The sequence below is a fragment of the Dunckerocampus dactyliophorus genome, chromosome 6 (assembly GCF_027744805.1).
Source record: "Dunckerocampus dactyliophorus isolate RoL2022-P2 chromosome 6, RoL_Ddac_1.1, whole genome shotgun sequence".
NCBI classification, from domain to species: Eukaryota; Metazoa; Chordata; class Actinopteri; order Syngnathiformes; family Syngnathidae; genus Dunckerocampus; species Dunckerocampus dactyliophorus.
Genome location: NC_072824.1, coordinates 19,320,519 through 19,337,874, shown reverse-complemented (window position 1 = coordinate 19,337,874; position 17,356 = coordinate 19,320,519). Strand labels below are relative to the sequence as shown.

The window sequence follows — 17,356 nt, the reverse complement described above, 5'->3', positions numbered from 1 at the left end:
GAAATGACATATCGAACTATGCTAAAAAAATAAGAGCACAATAAACTACACAATAAAACGACAGCAGAACGGGGGTGGCATAAAAGACTTTCCGACAGATGTTATCTCATTGAGAACACTAAATGGCAGTGTTTTGTGGTGGCTTCTTAAATTTCCTTTTTATAATAAAACAAGTGTTTCCATGCAGCTGACTGATGCCTCAGAGGGGGTATACGTCGAAAGTGGCTCCACAAACCCAGGTTTTGTGCTCAAGGTGCAACTCGACAAAACCTCCTAATTAGTTAAACAGTGCAACAGTAGCACTTTCATAGCTGATTTTAAACTGAAAGCCTGGACATAACCTGGTCCCCGCCAGGCCATGAGCTTGGCCTAAGTTACCATGGGGATAGAGCTGCTTTAAAAGAGAGCTACCTTCGCTGAACACTCAAGTCCGGCTTTCCACTCAACACAGCTCGATAACCCACTAAACCCGCTTCGCAGAATACCACCTTAGTGTACAAGAATTTAGCATGTCCATGCTTAGGTAAACATCACAATAGTTCATAATGATAAGTAAAGAGCAGTACACCATAACACCAGCTTTATTATAAGTAAAGTCACATACATGGAAAAAACCCTCAGTGAAGTTTAAGCTGCAGTTAACCTACACTTGTATCGTCACAGGAAGGCAACACACGTGAATAGGGGAGTGTGTGTGTGTGTGTGTGTGTGTGTGTGTCGTCATACCTCAGTAGTATCATTCTCACTTTGACTTTGCACTCACATTATTCCAAAAAAACTGAACACAGTACATCAGTGTTTTTTGTTTTTTTTTTGGTGGTGGGGGAGGGGGAGATCAATATTATTTACAGTCTTCTGACCTTTCAATACCAATAAACTTGTCAATAATAATAAAATAGGCATCACATCCAAAGTAGAATGCTAAAAAAAGCTGACAAAAGCAATTATCTGTTAGATCATTTGTCAAGAGTGGTACAGCGACTCCAAAAAAAAAAAAAAAAAAAGGTGGTTTGGTCAGCTGATCTTGAGTGACCTCAGCAAGCAAAGCGCGAAGGTACAGCGGCGGTGATGGGCATTCCAACATCAACAATACTGAAATGGACCAATAAGTAAATGTAGTGAAATTTACAACCTCAAACATTTCCATCAGAAAACTATCGAGGACTGTGCAGCCTCGACCAATCAGTAGAGCCCTGAATGTTGCCTGCATTTTGATTGGCCGGGGGAAGGGAGCGAGAACCTGAGCATGTTCTAGTGATAAATTGGACCTGCACGCCCATCCCAGCACGCGCAGAAATATGAGGAAGGTCAATGCAAGAACCGTGTTAAATAGAAACGCACACCCGAAAAAGCTAAAATGATCTTTGGAGAACCTCTCATTTGTCAGTCCACCCGTCTATTGTCGGGCACATGTTTTCCAAAGACACAAAAAAGTCTGTTTGCATAGGCAGGCAGTGGGTGGGAAGGACCACGATAAACCACTGCACATTTCAAAAAAGAAAGAAAAAAAGGAGGCAGTGGCCATGGGTGGAAGGCCTTATTGGGTCCATATCCTCCGCAAATGAAGCTCTGCCCATGCTCACAAGGTGGCTTCCTTCTGGCGCTCGCGTCCATTGGACGTCTTCTTGACTTTGGAAATGCCTTCCAGTGCACCCGACTCAGTCACTCTGGAAAACATGGAACCATAAAGTCCATTAAAATAAAGTCCATAAATACACCAATTCTGATTTTAGAAAGATTTACATTTCATCCATTTCTTCATCTTCCTCATGCTGGGGCAGTTGGAGGTACGGGTTGTTGGAAGCAGGTCGGAATTTGTATCCCGTCAAGACAAAAAAGATCAGTGTGGACACTTCCACCAGGAACTGAGGACAAAGAGGAAAGTTAAGACAGACCATGTCTTTTTTTAAAACAGCCCACAACAGAAGACACTGGGGGTACCTCGTAGAACCACTGCCACTGGAAGGGCATGGTGACCTTGAGCAGGATGGCGATGATCCTTGTGAAGTAGATGTAACACACGATCTAAAGAGAAAGATGACAAGACAATTAGACACTTATACAAGATGAACACAAGTATAAGGAAGGAAGGAAGATCACCATGACATAGTAGTGGCGGAAGAGCTTGAGCTTCTCCAAATTCATGGCAGCTGGATGACAAAGTCATCAATTAGTCAGATGACGGCGAGACATGTGGCTGACTAGTTTAAGGTTCTCACCTTTTCCATCGGTGCTGGAAGCCTCTTGGAGATGACGGATGGACCTACAAGATAAGCGTTCGTTTTATTAACCTACAATATCACATAGTCCAAAGTCACAATACAAGGGCTGGGCGATAAATCGATATTTTTTAAAATATCGATATTTACTTTAAGCACGATATCAAAACCAACCATATCGTTGATACTGATATAGACTAAATTTGCACTGTATGTCCCTCATCTCTATGCAGGAGGAGGGAGGAGGGGCGGAGCAGAAGCCCGGCGGAGCTTACCGACAGCGTCTGCAGCGGATGAATTAGTCAGCAAGGAATAAGACTCAGTAATGTGTATGTACTTCTGAATTCAGAGCATTGAAAAAATCATTTTCACCACCTTAAAACTTGGCACAAACTCCAATACGAGGAATGTGTAGAGCGGCGCGTTCCTGTTGCCGTCCTCATGAAAGGAAAAGCAACATGGTGTGCCATTATAAAGCTGTCCCATCACATTCCCAAGACATGGTCCCCGTTGCAAAAGTGGAAAAAACGACTTTAAAAACCTGGTAAAAACAATGGACTCGCGATGTCCAGTGAGCTTCGCAGTCACAATTATTTATCACGACAAGCTCTACCACAAATATACAGGGCAGGTAAACAGACAGTTGCTAAGCTTGATGCACTTGACAGGTTGGTGTTCCTGGCACAAAATAAGGACATGCTTGTGTCTTCTAAAAATGGTTACCTAAAAAAAAAAATACTACTATTGTTCAATTTTAAGTATTTTTGAGTTGCTGACATTTTAAAATGTCCTCTTAAAGCAGGCACTCCTCCATATTTTGTTCTTTTGTTATTAGCTGAGGATTTGAGCATAGCTAAAGGTTTGTAATTAAAAAAAAGGCTATATTTGACTTTTTCTACATTTATTTCCAAAAGAAAATGGACTTCTTTATTTTAGAGGCTATTTTTAGATAAGATTTTTTTTTATGTTCATCTTGCATCAACAAAAATGAATGAAAATGTCAAAAAATATCCTCATGTTAAGTATTTATTTTAATTGAACAACTTGACATGCATATTTAGCTTTGATTTAGTCTAAACTCACTTTACTTAAAATATATCGGGATATAGATTGTATATCGATATTCAACCTAAAAATATCAGGATGTGAGTTTTGGTCCATATCGCACAGCCCTAAACAATACTATACGAATGCAACATGAATATAGACTTTAGAGTAGTCTGTGTACAGCTTAGTTTATAGATTCTAAAAACTGACCAGACAACAGGGAACAAGATGGCGCCACAGCAGATGAGGTCGACAAGAAAGAGAATCTCCTTCCACAGAGGGTATTCGCTGGAGCCTTCCTCCGTGGACTCAATGATGATGTAGGCCACGTTGGCCAGGACCTGCAGGGTAACACACGAGCAGGTCAGGAACAACAACAAAGACAATTCTAGTAGCTCTGTCCACACCTGCAGGGGAATGACAATCATGAAGATCTTCTTCTCCTTGTCCGACAAGATGTATTTGACAAAGGCCCAGCCGGTGCCAATCAGTGCCAGTGTGATGAACAGGAGCGCCCCCTTGAGCCTGGTAGGTACATGTGGCAAAAAGATGTAATACACAAACACACACACAGTAAAGAAGTGACAAGAGTTGAGCTCACAGGTGTGTGATGTAATACATGACAGCCCAGCCCTCGATGGGATGCCCCTCCGTGTTGATGAAGTGATAGTTGATCTGAAAGAGGAAGAGAGGCTGCAGGAGGACATTACCACACAAAGGCTATGTCCTCATCTACAGTGCATCTGGAAAGTACTTATAGCGCTTCACAGCCTTATTCCAAAATTGATCAAATTCATTGTTTTCTTTAAAAATTCTACACACAACGCCCCATAGCGGCAATGTGAAAAAAGTTTTTAGAAAATTGTTGCAAATTTATTAAAAATAAAAAAAACTGAAAAATCGTACATAAGTATTCACAGCCTTTGCTCAATACTTTGTTGATGCACCTTTTGCAGCAATTACTGTCTATGGCTATTTAAAAAAAAACAAAAAACAAAAGACTACAGTGTGAAAAAAATCTATGAAAATGCATGGAACACATGTGTTGCAAATGCGTTGTGTTCCATTTGTTTTCCAAATGTATTTCAGCAACAGAAGACCGCTAACGAAAAGGCCAATCAAAAACCCGAAGAAAGAAATTTCTAGTAAATGTCTCTTTTACACAGCATATTGTTTGGCTTTTGTAACAAACCTCTGTGAGTCAGGGCCCTAATCCAATAAAAGAACCAATAAAAGTCCATCCAATAAAAGACAAAATTAGAAAAAAAATGGGTGTGCCAAATACTTTTAAGGTAGGACTAATGATTTGAAATGCTTATAGATCAATTTGTGGTGTGACTTTTTTTTTTTTTAACTCTCAAACTCTTTTTATTCAGTGTTTTACCTTTTCCACTTATTTTACCAGCATAGAGTGTGTGCTATTTGGGTTAGTGAATAAAATGTCCATTGATTAAATGCAAAAATCCTTACATTTATTGATCCAATATATCATTGACCCATTTTGTCCAGTAATTCAGAAATGAATGTAGCTGAGCTAACTTTTCTAATGGGATGTCAGCCTCAGCACACATTGCTACAAAATCTTCAACAAACTGTAATGCCCGTGCTTGTGATTAAGGACGATGTAGTCATGGGTGTAATTCCAATTGCGTTATTAATGATATATTTTTTTACACAATTAGACAAATGGGACAAAGAGCGCTCTTATTTTGAAGGCTGCAATGTGTGTGTGTGTGTGTGTGTGCGCGTGTTGAGAATGGCAATTGACGGTTGATACCAGTGTTGGCGATTTTTGTCTCTAGATCTGGCGACATTCCAACCCCCCTTGACGACATATTTTCTCAAAAAGCAACTAGCAACAAATTTTTCCGCCGTTGTTGAGGACTTTTTTAGTATGGTGAAAGCACGTATTGTTCTGCATTTTGTGTTCTCACTGAGCAGCGGCTGGTGCTGTTGACAGGTGTATTCTGCTCAAAGGCAGTCACAAGCAATGATGTGGAGCGCTACGCATCGAGAATGTACAAATGAATTGCTATTACATATATTCACCAGTCACGAATCATGTTAATATGAGCCATAGAATAAACACAAAACTGGTATTCACTGTTCAATTGTGCTAATTTTAAAAAAGTTCTCAAAAGAACTTTGAGAGGAGCTGGCTGAGATAAAATAATAAAGTTTTATTTTGATGAAATGGACTATTTTAAATTAACAAACCAATAATCAAGTTGTAGTTCCGAACGTAATTAAGGTGTTTTTACACTTTTCTGTCTCTCCTACGAGGTTATGCTTTTTTCTACAACATTTTACATCATATGCAAATGTTACGCAAATGTGACAATGACATCATCTAGCGACTTCTAAGACATTCAATAGCTACTTTTCTTACTGAAAAGTTGGCAACAGTGGTTGATACAAGCTGGTTGCAAGAATGTGCCTCTTGTCTTTTTTTTACTCAGAACCTGCACGTCGTCAGTGACTGTTACGTCGTCCGTAACAGACGAGTTTCCTAGGTTTTTTTGCCAACGTTTCGATATGATTAGTAGTGTTTGTGCGGTCCCAAGTATAAACAACCAGCGGTTAAAGCGGCACTTCCCATGCAAGCTCCCTACAGTACACCAAGACGCAGCAGTCCGGGCACAGTGAGGGAGAACTACCGCTGTAGCGACGGAGCTGAATATCCAACGTCCAACCTGAAACTAACTTCACCACAGCACACCGCGGACATGTCTGCATGTGGGTGTTGTGTTTTCTTCTTCTTGCGGGTGGCAGGAATAGAGTGGCAACCAGCTTTGAGGCGCATTACTGCACCTACCATGTTGGAGTGCGGCTCAGAGTAACAAACGTGATACGGCAACCGGACTGGAACGATCTCGGAGCGGAAACCGATATTATCCGATCTTCAAAATGCAGCAGATCGGCAGCCGATCATGATCCTTAAGAAGAAATATTGCTACAACTGTGCAAAAGGTGAATAAATTCTGGACCGAGTCCGAGTGTTACCGCTGATGTGGATACTTTCAGGGATCTTTTTTTTTTTTTTTTTGTGCTGTGATGTGCACTCACGCTGTGGAAAACCAAAGAAGTGGACTTGGTGAAGGCCAGCGCCGCCATCAGCCAGTGGATCTTAAACACGCTGTACCTGCACATCAGAAGTACCAATAGTGATCATTGCCTGACGTGAGTGAGCCACTTGTGTGCAGTTAACGCGTGCATGTACCTGTGCTTCATGAGCGTGTAAACCCACACCATGGCAGCGGCGAAGAAAACTCCAGCCATGCCAATGTAGAGTCGAGGAAGTGGGATTTCAGCCGCCGACAGGAAGCCTCCAGGATTCTTCTCAGTCACTTCCAGCTGTGTAGGACATACTGAGGTTTTAAGAGAGCATGCATTGGGCGAGAACTGACTGCTGTGAAATTACAGTGAAGGAGTAGGACAGGTCTACGCCAGGCTCCATGTTCTGACAGTAGTAGAAGTTCAAGTTGTACAAGCCTTCAGCCAGCAAGCCCACCAGCAGGTGGAACTGTGGAGAAGGTGGAGAGAACGTTCAACTTTGGGGTGAATCAAACACAGGTGACACATGATGAAAGTGCTCTTACGTTGAAGTTGTAGGTGTCGTTAACTTTCTCCAAAGCCAACATCAGCTGTTTGGTCTTGTTGAGCTAAAGGTAAAAACATACTTTACAAGATGAACATTTATAATTACGCCCCGGCCACAATAAGAGATGCCTTTTACCTGGAATTCGGAAAGCGTATTTCCTGCCATCTGATCCTCCTTCGTCTGATCCTGCTTTGTCTGATCCACAAGCTCGCCGTCTGTTTTTGCCTTTGACTCATCTGGAAGTTTTCCAGATGTTTTATCTCCATCTTTTGAAGGCTCGATAGGCTTAGCAGGAGTGTTGGCAGGAGCCTCCCTGCTTGACCTCTGACCTGAAGCAGACAAGCGTGTAGCTTGATGTCATTTTGTGTTGCCTCAACAGAGGACCTTTTGACTGGTTTTCCAACATACAGTTGTGTTTGGTGCACTTGAGGCAAGTGCGTTTAGTTGTAAAGGCTAAGGCTAGCTGCCTTTTTTTTTTTTTAACGACAAAAGGGTATCAGTAAAGGCAAATATGAAAAGTGATAACAATAGAACCAGAAAAAGAACTTGCAACATTGAAAAGTGGCACTGCACGGGTCACTGTCCTGGCTTCTCAATACAATTTAGTGAAGTTGAAAAAAAGAACACCATGTACACCGGAATTTGTATTTTTACTCTACTGATAACTTGTTACACTTAATATACATTAGTATACAGTTAAGAATGATAGAAAGTGCAAAACAAGAAGTTTAGTTAAGACATGCAAAATTTGCTGTTTTTATTATAACGTATTTTAACACTTGCATGACAGTGTTAAATGTTTACTTAAAACATTTGCCTGTACAGTTAATAAGACTTTAAAATGGCAACAGTTTAACCCTGGAAACCCTGGAATTTCTAATCCCATTATTTCCAATGGGAAAATTATTCTAAATGCAGAACAGTTTAAGTATCCAGGATTGAATTGGGGCTGTCCTTCATTGGTGTTTACTATATTGTGTTTTCTGCTTTGATGTGTCACACTATTACTTAGCTGAAGCAACACCTCAACAACCCCAGATAACACAAAGCACACTTAAGTGAGTCAAACCACTTGGTGACATGGGACTGTACCATGCAGCGACTGCATGGGTGAAGGGGAAAGGGGGAGCCTGCCTTTCACTTTGGTCTGCACATCGTTCTTCAGTTTGGCAGTCAAAACGTTGTCTTGGTCTCCGAGGACACGCACGTTGACACTACATAGCAAAGAGCAAACACAATCATTTAATAATCCTCTCATATTGTCAAGACTCACACAAATGACTGTACACACCTGCGGTTGTGGATATCAACAAGAAAGAGGATGAGGGGTTCATTGTTGGTCACTTTAGTGAGCGTGAGGGGGCATGTCTCTGTCTCTTCAGCCTGAGGAAGTCAAAAACAGTCACATTATTGTCACAGTCCATAACAACCATGTATGTTCATTCTGCATGCAGCAACACAACAGGACCACGTTATGTTTTTTGTGGACATACCGTACTGTGTTGCAAAAACACTAGTCAAAGATTCATTATATGATAGAGAAGTGCTGGGCTGTTTTTGAGGGCCTACTGTAAAAGTAGTAGTAGGTGATCTAGCCATGTTAAAAGAGCCACCATTGTAGTACAGGCACGCGTGGCTTGTGTGTGGATAGAAGTTTGTTATTCCGTTATTCCGTATTTTAGATTAAGGTAAAAAAGGAACTATCCAGAACTTTACACAATTGGCATTGAAGATGTTGTTGCTATTCCAGTCCACAATTCCACTTGTGTAGACTGGATTTTTGGTGATTGACGGTAAAACACGCTGTGCCTGTCATTCACGCCATAATGAACTTCTCTCTGGAAAAAAAACTCCAGGCTCTCGCCGATGAGGACTCAGCATTTTGGATGTTATTTACAGGTCTTTTAATTTGATATAGTGCTTTTCTTTTTTTGTATATCTGTAAATGACAATACCCGATGACTAACATTTGCGCCCTGTGAAGCACAAAAATGATGCACTCACTGTGTAAGACAAGACTCCACTCACTCGGGACCTGGAGAGGCTGAATCCAACCTGAAAAAAAAGTATGTGTAATTGATCACATGCTTAAGTAAACATCATCGAACACGTGGTCACTTTCTACCCAGCCAAGACAAGGTGATATACAAAAGTGTTGATCAGCTAAATCGAAATTGTACTTTTGACAAGAAATATTGCTTATAAATCCAAGGAAGACGCTCTTACAGGGAAGACGCTGTAGTCGACTTGTTGCTGTGGGAGGCGCAGAGACCGCAGGTTGACGTCCAGAGTCCCATGAGCGTAAAAGCCAAAAGTGTTGAGGTGGACGAAAAAGCGAGTTTCATTCTGATGAGGAACACAAACCACTTTATATCCATAATCAGATTTGGAGTATACAAGAGCCCCGACCTGCCATTCCGCACATGACACTAATAAAGCCTCTTAATGCATAAGCTAGCTAACAAATCAAACGCCGTCTGGAGCCATGCTAGCTTCCAAGCAAACAGGGTCTCGTCTGTCTCGATCTGTCGACTTACCTTCAGGGTGAGTTTGTGTATCCTTGCCTTGCACCCGACCAAAAGAAACAGGAGTAGAAATGCAGCCCCGACACCAGCTCTGCGCGCCGCAGCCATCCCCAGAAAGAACACCGCAAAGCTCCCTCTGCTAACGCTACGGATGGACGAACCAGATGTCCGGGTCTCCACAATACGACAGGCAACGTTTAGCGATTCTAATCCGTCTAACTCACTACGATGGGCAGCTGTTTAATAGCGTATTGCTGTCAATCTAGAATAATTCGCGTAGCTCTCCTCTAATTGTGTATGTTTTCATAGCGCCAGGCTAGCAGTAGGCTGTTCGCATTTAGCATTAGCACATCTCGTTTCCTGGTTGTTGACACGGCAGCCAAACATTCAGCAAGGAACGGGAAGTGGCGTCACCGGCTTCGTCACACATTAACAAAATTAAATTAAATATACTTTAAACTGTATCACATTAAAAATATATATGTTTCGTAATACATACGGTTGATTTTTGTATAACAATAAAGCCGAGTTACTTGCTAGATTGTCGCAGTTTTGGTAACATGACATTCTTGTGTTGACAGCACCGCGTCCCCAGTTGTGTGGTGTATGCGGAATTCACAGGCGTTTGACTCGTGGAATTTACTTTACATCGTCACTGTGTTGTGTCACGTGACGTTATGGCGAAACGTTATACGTTTTTTGAAACATAAAATAACAAAGTATGCAACTTCATTGACCAAATATCGACGACTGCCTATTGAGTCATATTTATTTTTTCGGTTTTCATATGGAAAAGAAACATATTAGGTAGCTTAAATTGGGCGAGTGGTTAGCATGTTGGCCACACAGTCAGGAGATCGGGAAGACACTGTTGGATCTTAAAAATGTTCTAAGTAGAGCTCGTTGGTTAAATTCTCCGCAACTTAATAGAGGTCTCAAGGTCAACTTTGTTAAATAAATATTGATGTATTTATTTTTAGCAATGATCTTAAACTTTTGATCAGATTATGAACAGCCCACTTCACTTTAATGGTTGCAATAAATTGCTTCCTCAAAATGTTTTTTTTGTCTCACTGGCATTTCTTCTTTTTGCATTTTGAAGCTCTACTTAGAACCTCCTTAATATCCAACAGTGAAAAATGTAAATTCTTGCAATTTTTCAACTGGTCTTAAAATTTTAATCAAGAGTGTATTGCTAAATCATTGTTATAACACAAAAAAGTTTACAAAAACCTTGTGATGTCCTAAAATTCTTTGCTATTAAAAATGTGAATTTTCAACACTTCCAATATCATTGTGGTTTACAGTGATGTAGTAGAACGGCTCTTTTGACCTTTTCATGCCGCCAGTAATTCTGGGCCCCATGAAAATAATTACATTGGGCCCTCCCAAGGCAGCTGTTGTCACCACGTCTATTTTGTGGGGCCCCTGTCAGTTAGAGGCCCTTGGAATTGTCCAAACTTTTCCCCCACATACGGTGACCCCTAAAAGTTTCATCCAAATATTAGTAACACCTCCCTAATGAAATGTGTATTGTTGGAGATTGGCGTATTCAGCTACACACACACACACACACACACACACAGGGAGCTCCATGCCTTCTTGCCCAGTGTGCTGCTACACTACACACCATTATTCTTGACCCTCCCTTCCTTCCTCTCCTGATATACCAACAGAGAACGCCCATGGTGGCTTTTGAGAGGCCAAAGCAAAGGAATTGCCTGATCATCAGCTACACACACACACACCTACATAAAACCCTGAAGTCTCTCCAAAGGTCTCACACTGCCTGCATCAGACACAGTGGCTCCTGTTGTTGAGAGGTAATATTTGATGAAGGATGCACACCTCAAGGTGGGTCAGGATCACCCTGCTGCTGCTTCACCTGTTTGGCTCAGGTGAGTGCAATCATCACTACGTGGTGGGCGGGGACTGAGGACTTCCACATTAAATTAGAGATCTTGGATCACCATTGTGTGAATTTGATATAAATTAGTTCTAAAATATAATTATTTATAATTAGATATAGATAATTAGATATAGAAATACACTGAAAGACACCTGTACAACTGATTGCTTGACATAAGATACTTACTGTCATGGTGTAATAACTTAACCACATAGGAGTTGTTTTATTGAATTAATCAGGAGCGTGTCAGAATTGCCTTAATCTAAAAGGCTGTTTTATTGCCATTTGTTTGTAAGGATATTGCAAAAACAACAACAACCACAATTAAATCTGAGGATTGTGTTAAAAAACGTAAACCAAATGAAATAAAACAGGTCTGGATTGAGGATGAGAAAAAAAGAAATATTACATTTTGGTGTGTATATCCAGAACGTTTTAAAAGCATTTTCATTGTTTTCCTTTGTTCTAAATTCTATTAATATGTACAACTTAATTTATCCAAAAAATAATAATTATATAATTATTGTAGGACATTGCATTACTTTTCTTTACTTTGGTAGAAGCAGTATTTTGGTCTATTTATAATAATGACATATTATATTTAATTAGAGGCATGCAGACTCAAGTTTATTACTAATGTTTCCATTCATTGAAATTGCTGAAAATTCACATTTTCAATTCCATAAAATTACTGTAGGCAATTTTTTAAACCTAGGTAAATGTTTCAAATTTTTCAAAGTATTAATAATAATGATGTAGAGTATCAGCATTTCTTTAGTTATATTGAATCATATATTTTTTCATGATCACCATTACCTTTCTTCACTAATGAAAGCTGCTTGGCAAATTGTTGAACAGATATTTAAGTGTATGTACTGTTGGAAAAATGCAATTTGTTGTGACAAAACACACACACACACACACAAGGATAAGGAGGGTGGGGAAGGCGCTAAGGCTCCAGTGGAACAATGGTGGTAGAAAAGAGGAGCTATGAGTTCTTTGGAGTTGGGCAGGGTGTCCTTCCTTCCTCAGAGGAACACGCTGGGTGTATTCAGCCTGCAATAAAACAATGGTGCACAATAGATCAGCTAAAAACAGTCTGATTCCACCAGATGGCAAAATTCAATTGACCTTTGTCTGCATTACGCAACAATGACTCATACCGGGGGTTCATTTGCAATGGCAAAAGCAAAAATCCAGTGTTTTCTACGTTCTAATCTCAGTGTTGTTTCCCTCTTTATACCTCAGCTACCTCATCCCCTCTTTCTGTGCACACACCTGCTCCTCCTCTACCCTCACAAATTTCACCTCCCTTCCCCACATTTCTCCCGTCTGGACCGTGTCCATCCATCAGCATCCCTCCCATCAGGGAGGATTCGGCAGAACGACCCCCTTGCCCTCTCACCATGTCCCCTTCCACCCTGGTGGTCAGGTAGGGCAACACAAATCCAAATTCTGAACTTCACTTCATCCAAATATTCATTAAAAGACAAGTGAGGGATTCCTCAGTAGTGATGAAAACTGACACGACATAATACAGCCAAAACAATGGTAAGAATTTGTAATGATAGGCCATGAACTATAATGCTATACTGTATGATCATTCATTATCTTTTCATTTAAGTAATTATATTTAACATGTAGGTTTGGAGATCCAGTCAAAGCTAACTGCTCAGTGTCAAGGACAGAATTTTCTCTGCTGGGATGGGAAGTCTCACTGGTGAGAACTAATATCACTTGTATTAGCCATATACTGTGTATTATTGATTTTTAAAACAATATTTTTTTTCCTCCCATAGGGATTAATTATAATAGAAATAGTCCAGGGTTTAACATTGGCCTTCGTGTCACTTTAAATAAACAGGCTTGTTTTAAATGACCATTTTATCTTTCATATCAATCATACAAGTGTAAGTTAATCAAACAATAGATACTGTATGTGTACTACTGAGCAGCCTGGACAGAGACGTGGGTACTGCTTTTCCCATATCATATGCCCAATTCCAGTACTATGGACATCATCATCACATGTTGCCATGACTTGTACACTTCTGTGGTGTCATAAAAAAACACACGTGTAGTTAATCCTGTAGACCCTTGGTTCCCCAAGGGGGTACCCATACCCCCAGTGGTACACCAATTGTCATAGGGGGTACATGAATAAAAATGAAAAACAATTAGAGCTAAACACTCACAATTACGAGGGCACCTGAATGCCTCAAAGCATAGGGCTCACAGTGATAGCAGAAAGAAGGAAGGAGGCATGAAGTCCTTCATTGCTCTGTTCGAGTTATATGAATAAGTAAAAGCTTGATGATTATGTTGTGTATTAAGGGTGTTCGATCTTGAAGGTGTAATTTATATTGGTGTTAGGGTTAAATAAATATAGTGTATGTAGCACCAATACTTCACCTCCAAGAGAAATTCACATATTATCTATCAGTGATCATGTAAAACTTTTTTCAAAATTTGACCATGCAAAATACAAATTTTTGAACCAGAATTAGCTACTATAAAATGAATTAACCAATTAATCATGTTAAATATTTCAATTTAATGACAATTAAAAATGGTTTGTTTTTTTAAGTGTGGAGGAGTAGGGGGTGCATGGCTTCAAGTCAAGTGTCTGAAGGGGTACGCCACTGTAAAAAGTTTGGGAAGTACTGCTGTAGACTAGCCATACTCAACTGGCAGCTCAAGGGCCAACTTCGGTCCACACCGATTTCAGACTGATCTGCAAGTCTATGCCACAAAAAAATTTAAAAATCCAAGAAAACTTTTAGTGTTTTTGCCTTTTTGACTATTGTTTAAATAGACCATCTGTTGGTAGTACAATCACTCCTTTGCATTTTCTTTAAAGAAAATGTTATCATGCACTGCCTGGTTCTTGCATGCAAGCAAAGCTTCTATTATACAGAATATTCTGGACTATCTGGATACGGGCTCCAAATCCTACGCTCTCCATGTTTGTAAAATACATTTTGGGCCAAACTGTAGTAGCGTAATGCTCATACTTTTGGGAAAAAATGTCAATTTGGATTGTTTATGGATGTGAAGTTCTGCATCATCATCATCATGGTCAGGTGGCTCCTGAACCCACCATGGAGCACTATCTGGTTTGGAGTGTGGACAACATGACAGAGTGGAGCATCTCAGCAGTGTGCTATGCCGTGTCAAATCTAGATGGGTCCTGTCAGCTTCCCCTCCCTGTCATTGTTTACAGTAAGATGATTTTTTTTATTGAGTTGATTGAAAAATGTGCCACTGCAGTCCTATAGGGGACATTCATGAGTTTTACAAAGCATCTCCGTCACTTGGACCCAATGCAAGTCGACAATGACAGTGACAGTGATAAGAGGGGGGAAAAAATGATCAATTCACCAAAGGGGCCATTCTCGTTCATTGAGGTTTCATATTCTGCCCCCTACAGAGCCTCCAGACAGCGTGTCCATCAGCTTTGTCAATCACACAGGCCCGCTTTTCGAGCACCATCAGTACACACTACAGTGTACTGTACAAGATGTGGCCCCTGCTAGGAACCTCGTCGTGACCTTCTACAGGGATCAAACAAGACTGAGTCGACTGCGTTCAGCCATGATGGAGAAGACGCCCGTGACCGAAGTCTTCACACTGGATGTCCAACCCAGGCGAGAGGATGACGGGGCGCTCTACTGGTGTGAGGCTGAACTACAACTGCAGCCAGGAGGACCGCAGTGGCCTCTAACGGTCACGTCCCAAAAACTCCCTGCTGCTGTCCTCTGTAAGTGAATAACTAATATTTCCTGCACTGCAAAATTTTCAAGGTGCAGTCTGCAACTCTGAAATTAAGAGTTTTTGTCTAAATGATGACCACTTTCTTTCAAATCTGACTCCTCCCATCTTATTCAGGGTGACTGTCCCCATCACCCACTACCTAGGGCAGGGTAGGGAATTTATGGCGCACTGATTACTGTGTCCGGCTTTCAGACATTTATCATAAAATGTACTGATATTAGTTTTTATATATTTTTTCCTGCTGGCATTTTGAAGTAAAATATTACAGAAAAAACATCAGTGTTAAAAATCCATCCGCTTATCCTCACTGGGGTCGGGGGGGGAAGCCTATCCCAGCTGACTTTGCATGAGAGACGAGACCTGCACTGGTTGCTAGGCAATCGCAGGGCACATACAAACAACCTTACACACTCACATTCATGCCTATGGACAATTTAGAATCGCCACTTAACCTACAGTAACTTGCAAGTTTTTGGAATGTGGGAGGAAACTGGAGTACCCGCAGAGAACATGCAAATTCCACACAGAGAAGCCCAACAGAGATTCGAACCCATATGTTCCAGATCTCCTGACAGTGTGGCCAACATGCTAACCGTGCGGCCCAGCGTTAAAAACACCGTTCAAAATATAAAACATCCTCATGCATTTTAATCCATACATTTGCAATGCGGGTGGCCTGAGCCAATGCGAGCTCAGACCAAAACGCTAGTGGCTAATGTGGTCACCTACCTGTGTCATTGAGCGGTCAAGAAGTAAACGTCCCTCCTTTAATCAGTCAGATAGCTAATTCTGCAGAGCAAACCTTTTGACAAAGATGGCAAAAAGAAAGATGGAGTACCATGCAAAACCACAAGTTGCATAAATATTTTATTATTGGTTAGCTTCTGTATAGCATTACTAAAAACAATAAATTCGGAGACGTACAATACATGTATTGTAAATTTGTTTTGCTTAAAAATGCAAATATTTAGTGGTGTTATAAAAATATTTGTATACATTATGTGGCTTTCATGGCTCTTAGACAAAAAGGTTCCTGACCCCTGGCCAAGAGGATGCAGCAACCGAGATCAATATAATTGCATTGGTTATTACACCACGATTGTTGCTAGGCAGAATTTATAGTCAATACTGCCTCATACGCCAGGCTCACTAGGCTGTTTAAATGACAAACTAGTAGCTGATGGTTCCTGTCAAATATTTTTGGAATAATATTTACGAGCCCCTCTCGTTCCTCAGTTGGCCCGCAGCTACTCTGTCCTGCAAAGCTGCAGGTGAGAATGGGAGAAAGCCTCCACTGCGAGGTTCAAGGAAACCCCAAACCTTCGGTCATCTGGCTCAAAGACGGCCGCCTGGTGGTCCCACCCACTCACTCAATGATGGAGCATGCGGGAAAATACACTGTCTTGGCAACTGGGCTTTTTGGACAGAGGAATCTGACAGTAGAGGTGGAGGTGATCACTAGCAGAGGTATATTTAGGTTCATATTGCTTGTGGTTATGTCTCACACACACAAGTGTTTAATTTGTCACATCTTCTCTCATAGGCACTGCGAGGCTGTGTAAAAGACACTTTCTGTTTGCAACCCTGCTTCTACTGACATGGAACTTGTAAAACAATCCAAAAAGTGATTCGAGTCTAACTGCTGTTCGGACATTTGTCAGGGAGTTTTGTCATCATTTTTTGTCATTACAGCCGATGAGGGCTTTCGCTTGAGAGCGCCTGTCCAGGTACTTTTACAAACCCCCAAAATGTACAATAGTCCAGTATACGTCAAGAATGATTTCTGCATCTAAGCTTTAAAATCAAACTGGAATAAACATATTTGCTCTTACTTGACAATGCATTTTCATTTGACTTTATGATACCGACATGACCTTTGCCTCTGTATCTGACCTTAAGTATCTCAGAACAGATATTCAAAATCGGTAAGGCTCCTGCTTTGACGACAAAAAAAAAAAAAAAAAAAAAAAAAAAAAAAAAAAAAAACACCCGCAAGGCTCAAATCAAGTACAGGGCTGAAGGAGTGCGTAACAATCTGCCCTTTGACCTCAGCTGCACAAAGCTTTCTTCATTCCTTTCAAATACTCTAGATAAAGTAATTTAAAGAATTATAAAATTTAACGACTATGTTTAATAGCCTTAAAGAGCAAACTGCTCAGCCGGCACTAATACCACTGATGAGTTCAATGTAAACAACAGCATGGCAAGTGTAACATGCACGAGTTTCTCCAACATTTTAAAGAGCTAGAGCTAGATAAATCTGCTGGTTGCCTACCACTCA

General features: G+C 40.8%; 2 protein-coding genes across 4 annotated transcripts; one reads left to right on the top strand and one right to left on the bottom strand.

Moving 5' to 3' along the window:
• Positions 1-565: 565 nt before the first annotated feature.
• Positions 566-9,821, bottom strand: LOC129182473 (protein GPR108). Of its 2 annotated transcripts, none has more exons than XM_054778645.1 (18): positions 9,405-9,821; positions 9,094-9,213; positions 8,872-8,922; positions 8,159-8,250; positions 7,960-8,081; positions 7,003-7,196; positions 6,866-6,928; positions 6,688-6,789; positions 6,487-6,620; positions 6,333-6,408; positions 3,868-3,941; positions 3,674-3,791; positions 3,477-3,607; positions 2,220-2,263; positions 2,101-2,150; positions 1,942-2,025; positions 1,744-1,865; positions 566-1,667 (listed from the first exon to the last, which is right to left on the bottom strand). In XM_054778645.1, exons 1-18 carry the CDS (start codon positions 9,498-9,500, stop codon positions 1,580-1,582), a joined length of 1,761 nt encoding a protein of 586 aa, XP_054634620.1. In that variant the 5' UTR covers positions 9,501-9,821; the 3' UTR covers positions 566-1,579. The 2 variants fall into 2 exon arrangements, with proteins under 2 accessions (XP_054634620.1, XP_054634621.1); XM_054778646.1 differs by having other exon boundaries at positions 8,002-8,081; positions 9,405-9,817.
• Positions 9,822-11,111: 1,290 nt separating this feature from the next.
• LOC129182732 (intercellular adhesion molecule 1-like) lies at positions 11,112-16,896 on the top strand. Of its 2 annotated transcripts, XM_054779185.1 has the most exons (7): positions 11,112-11,290; positions 12,550-12,733; positions 12,946-13,021; positions 14,385-14,523; positions 14,732-15,061; positions 16,312-16,542; positions 16,619-16,896. In XM_054779185.1, exons 1-7 carry the CDS (start codon positions 11,233-11,235, stop codon positions 16,684-16,686), a joined length of 1,086 nt encoding a protein of 361 aa, XP_054635160.1. In that variant the 5' UTR covers positions 11,112-11,232; the 3' UTR covers positions 16,687-16,896. The 2 variants fall into 2 exon arrangements, with proteins under 2 accessions (XP_054635160.1, XP_054635161.1); XM_054779186.1 differs by lacking the exon at positions 12,946-13,021.
• Positions 16,897-17,356: the final 460 nt, after the last annotated feature.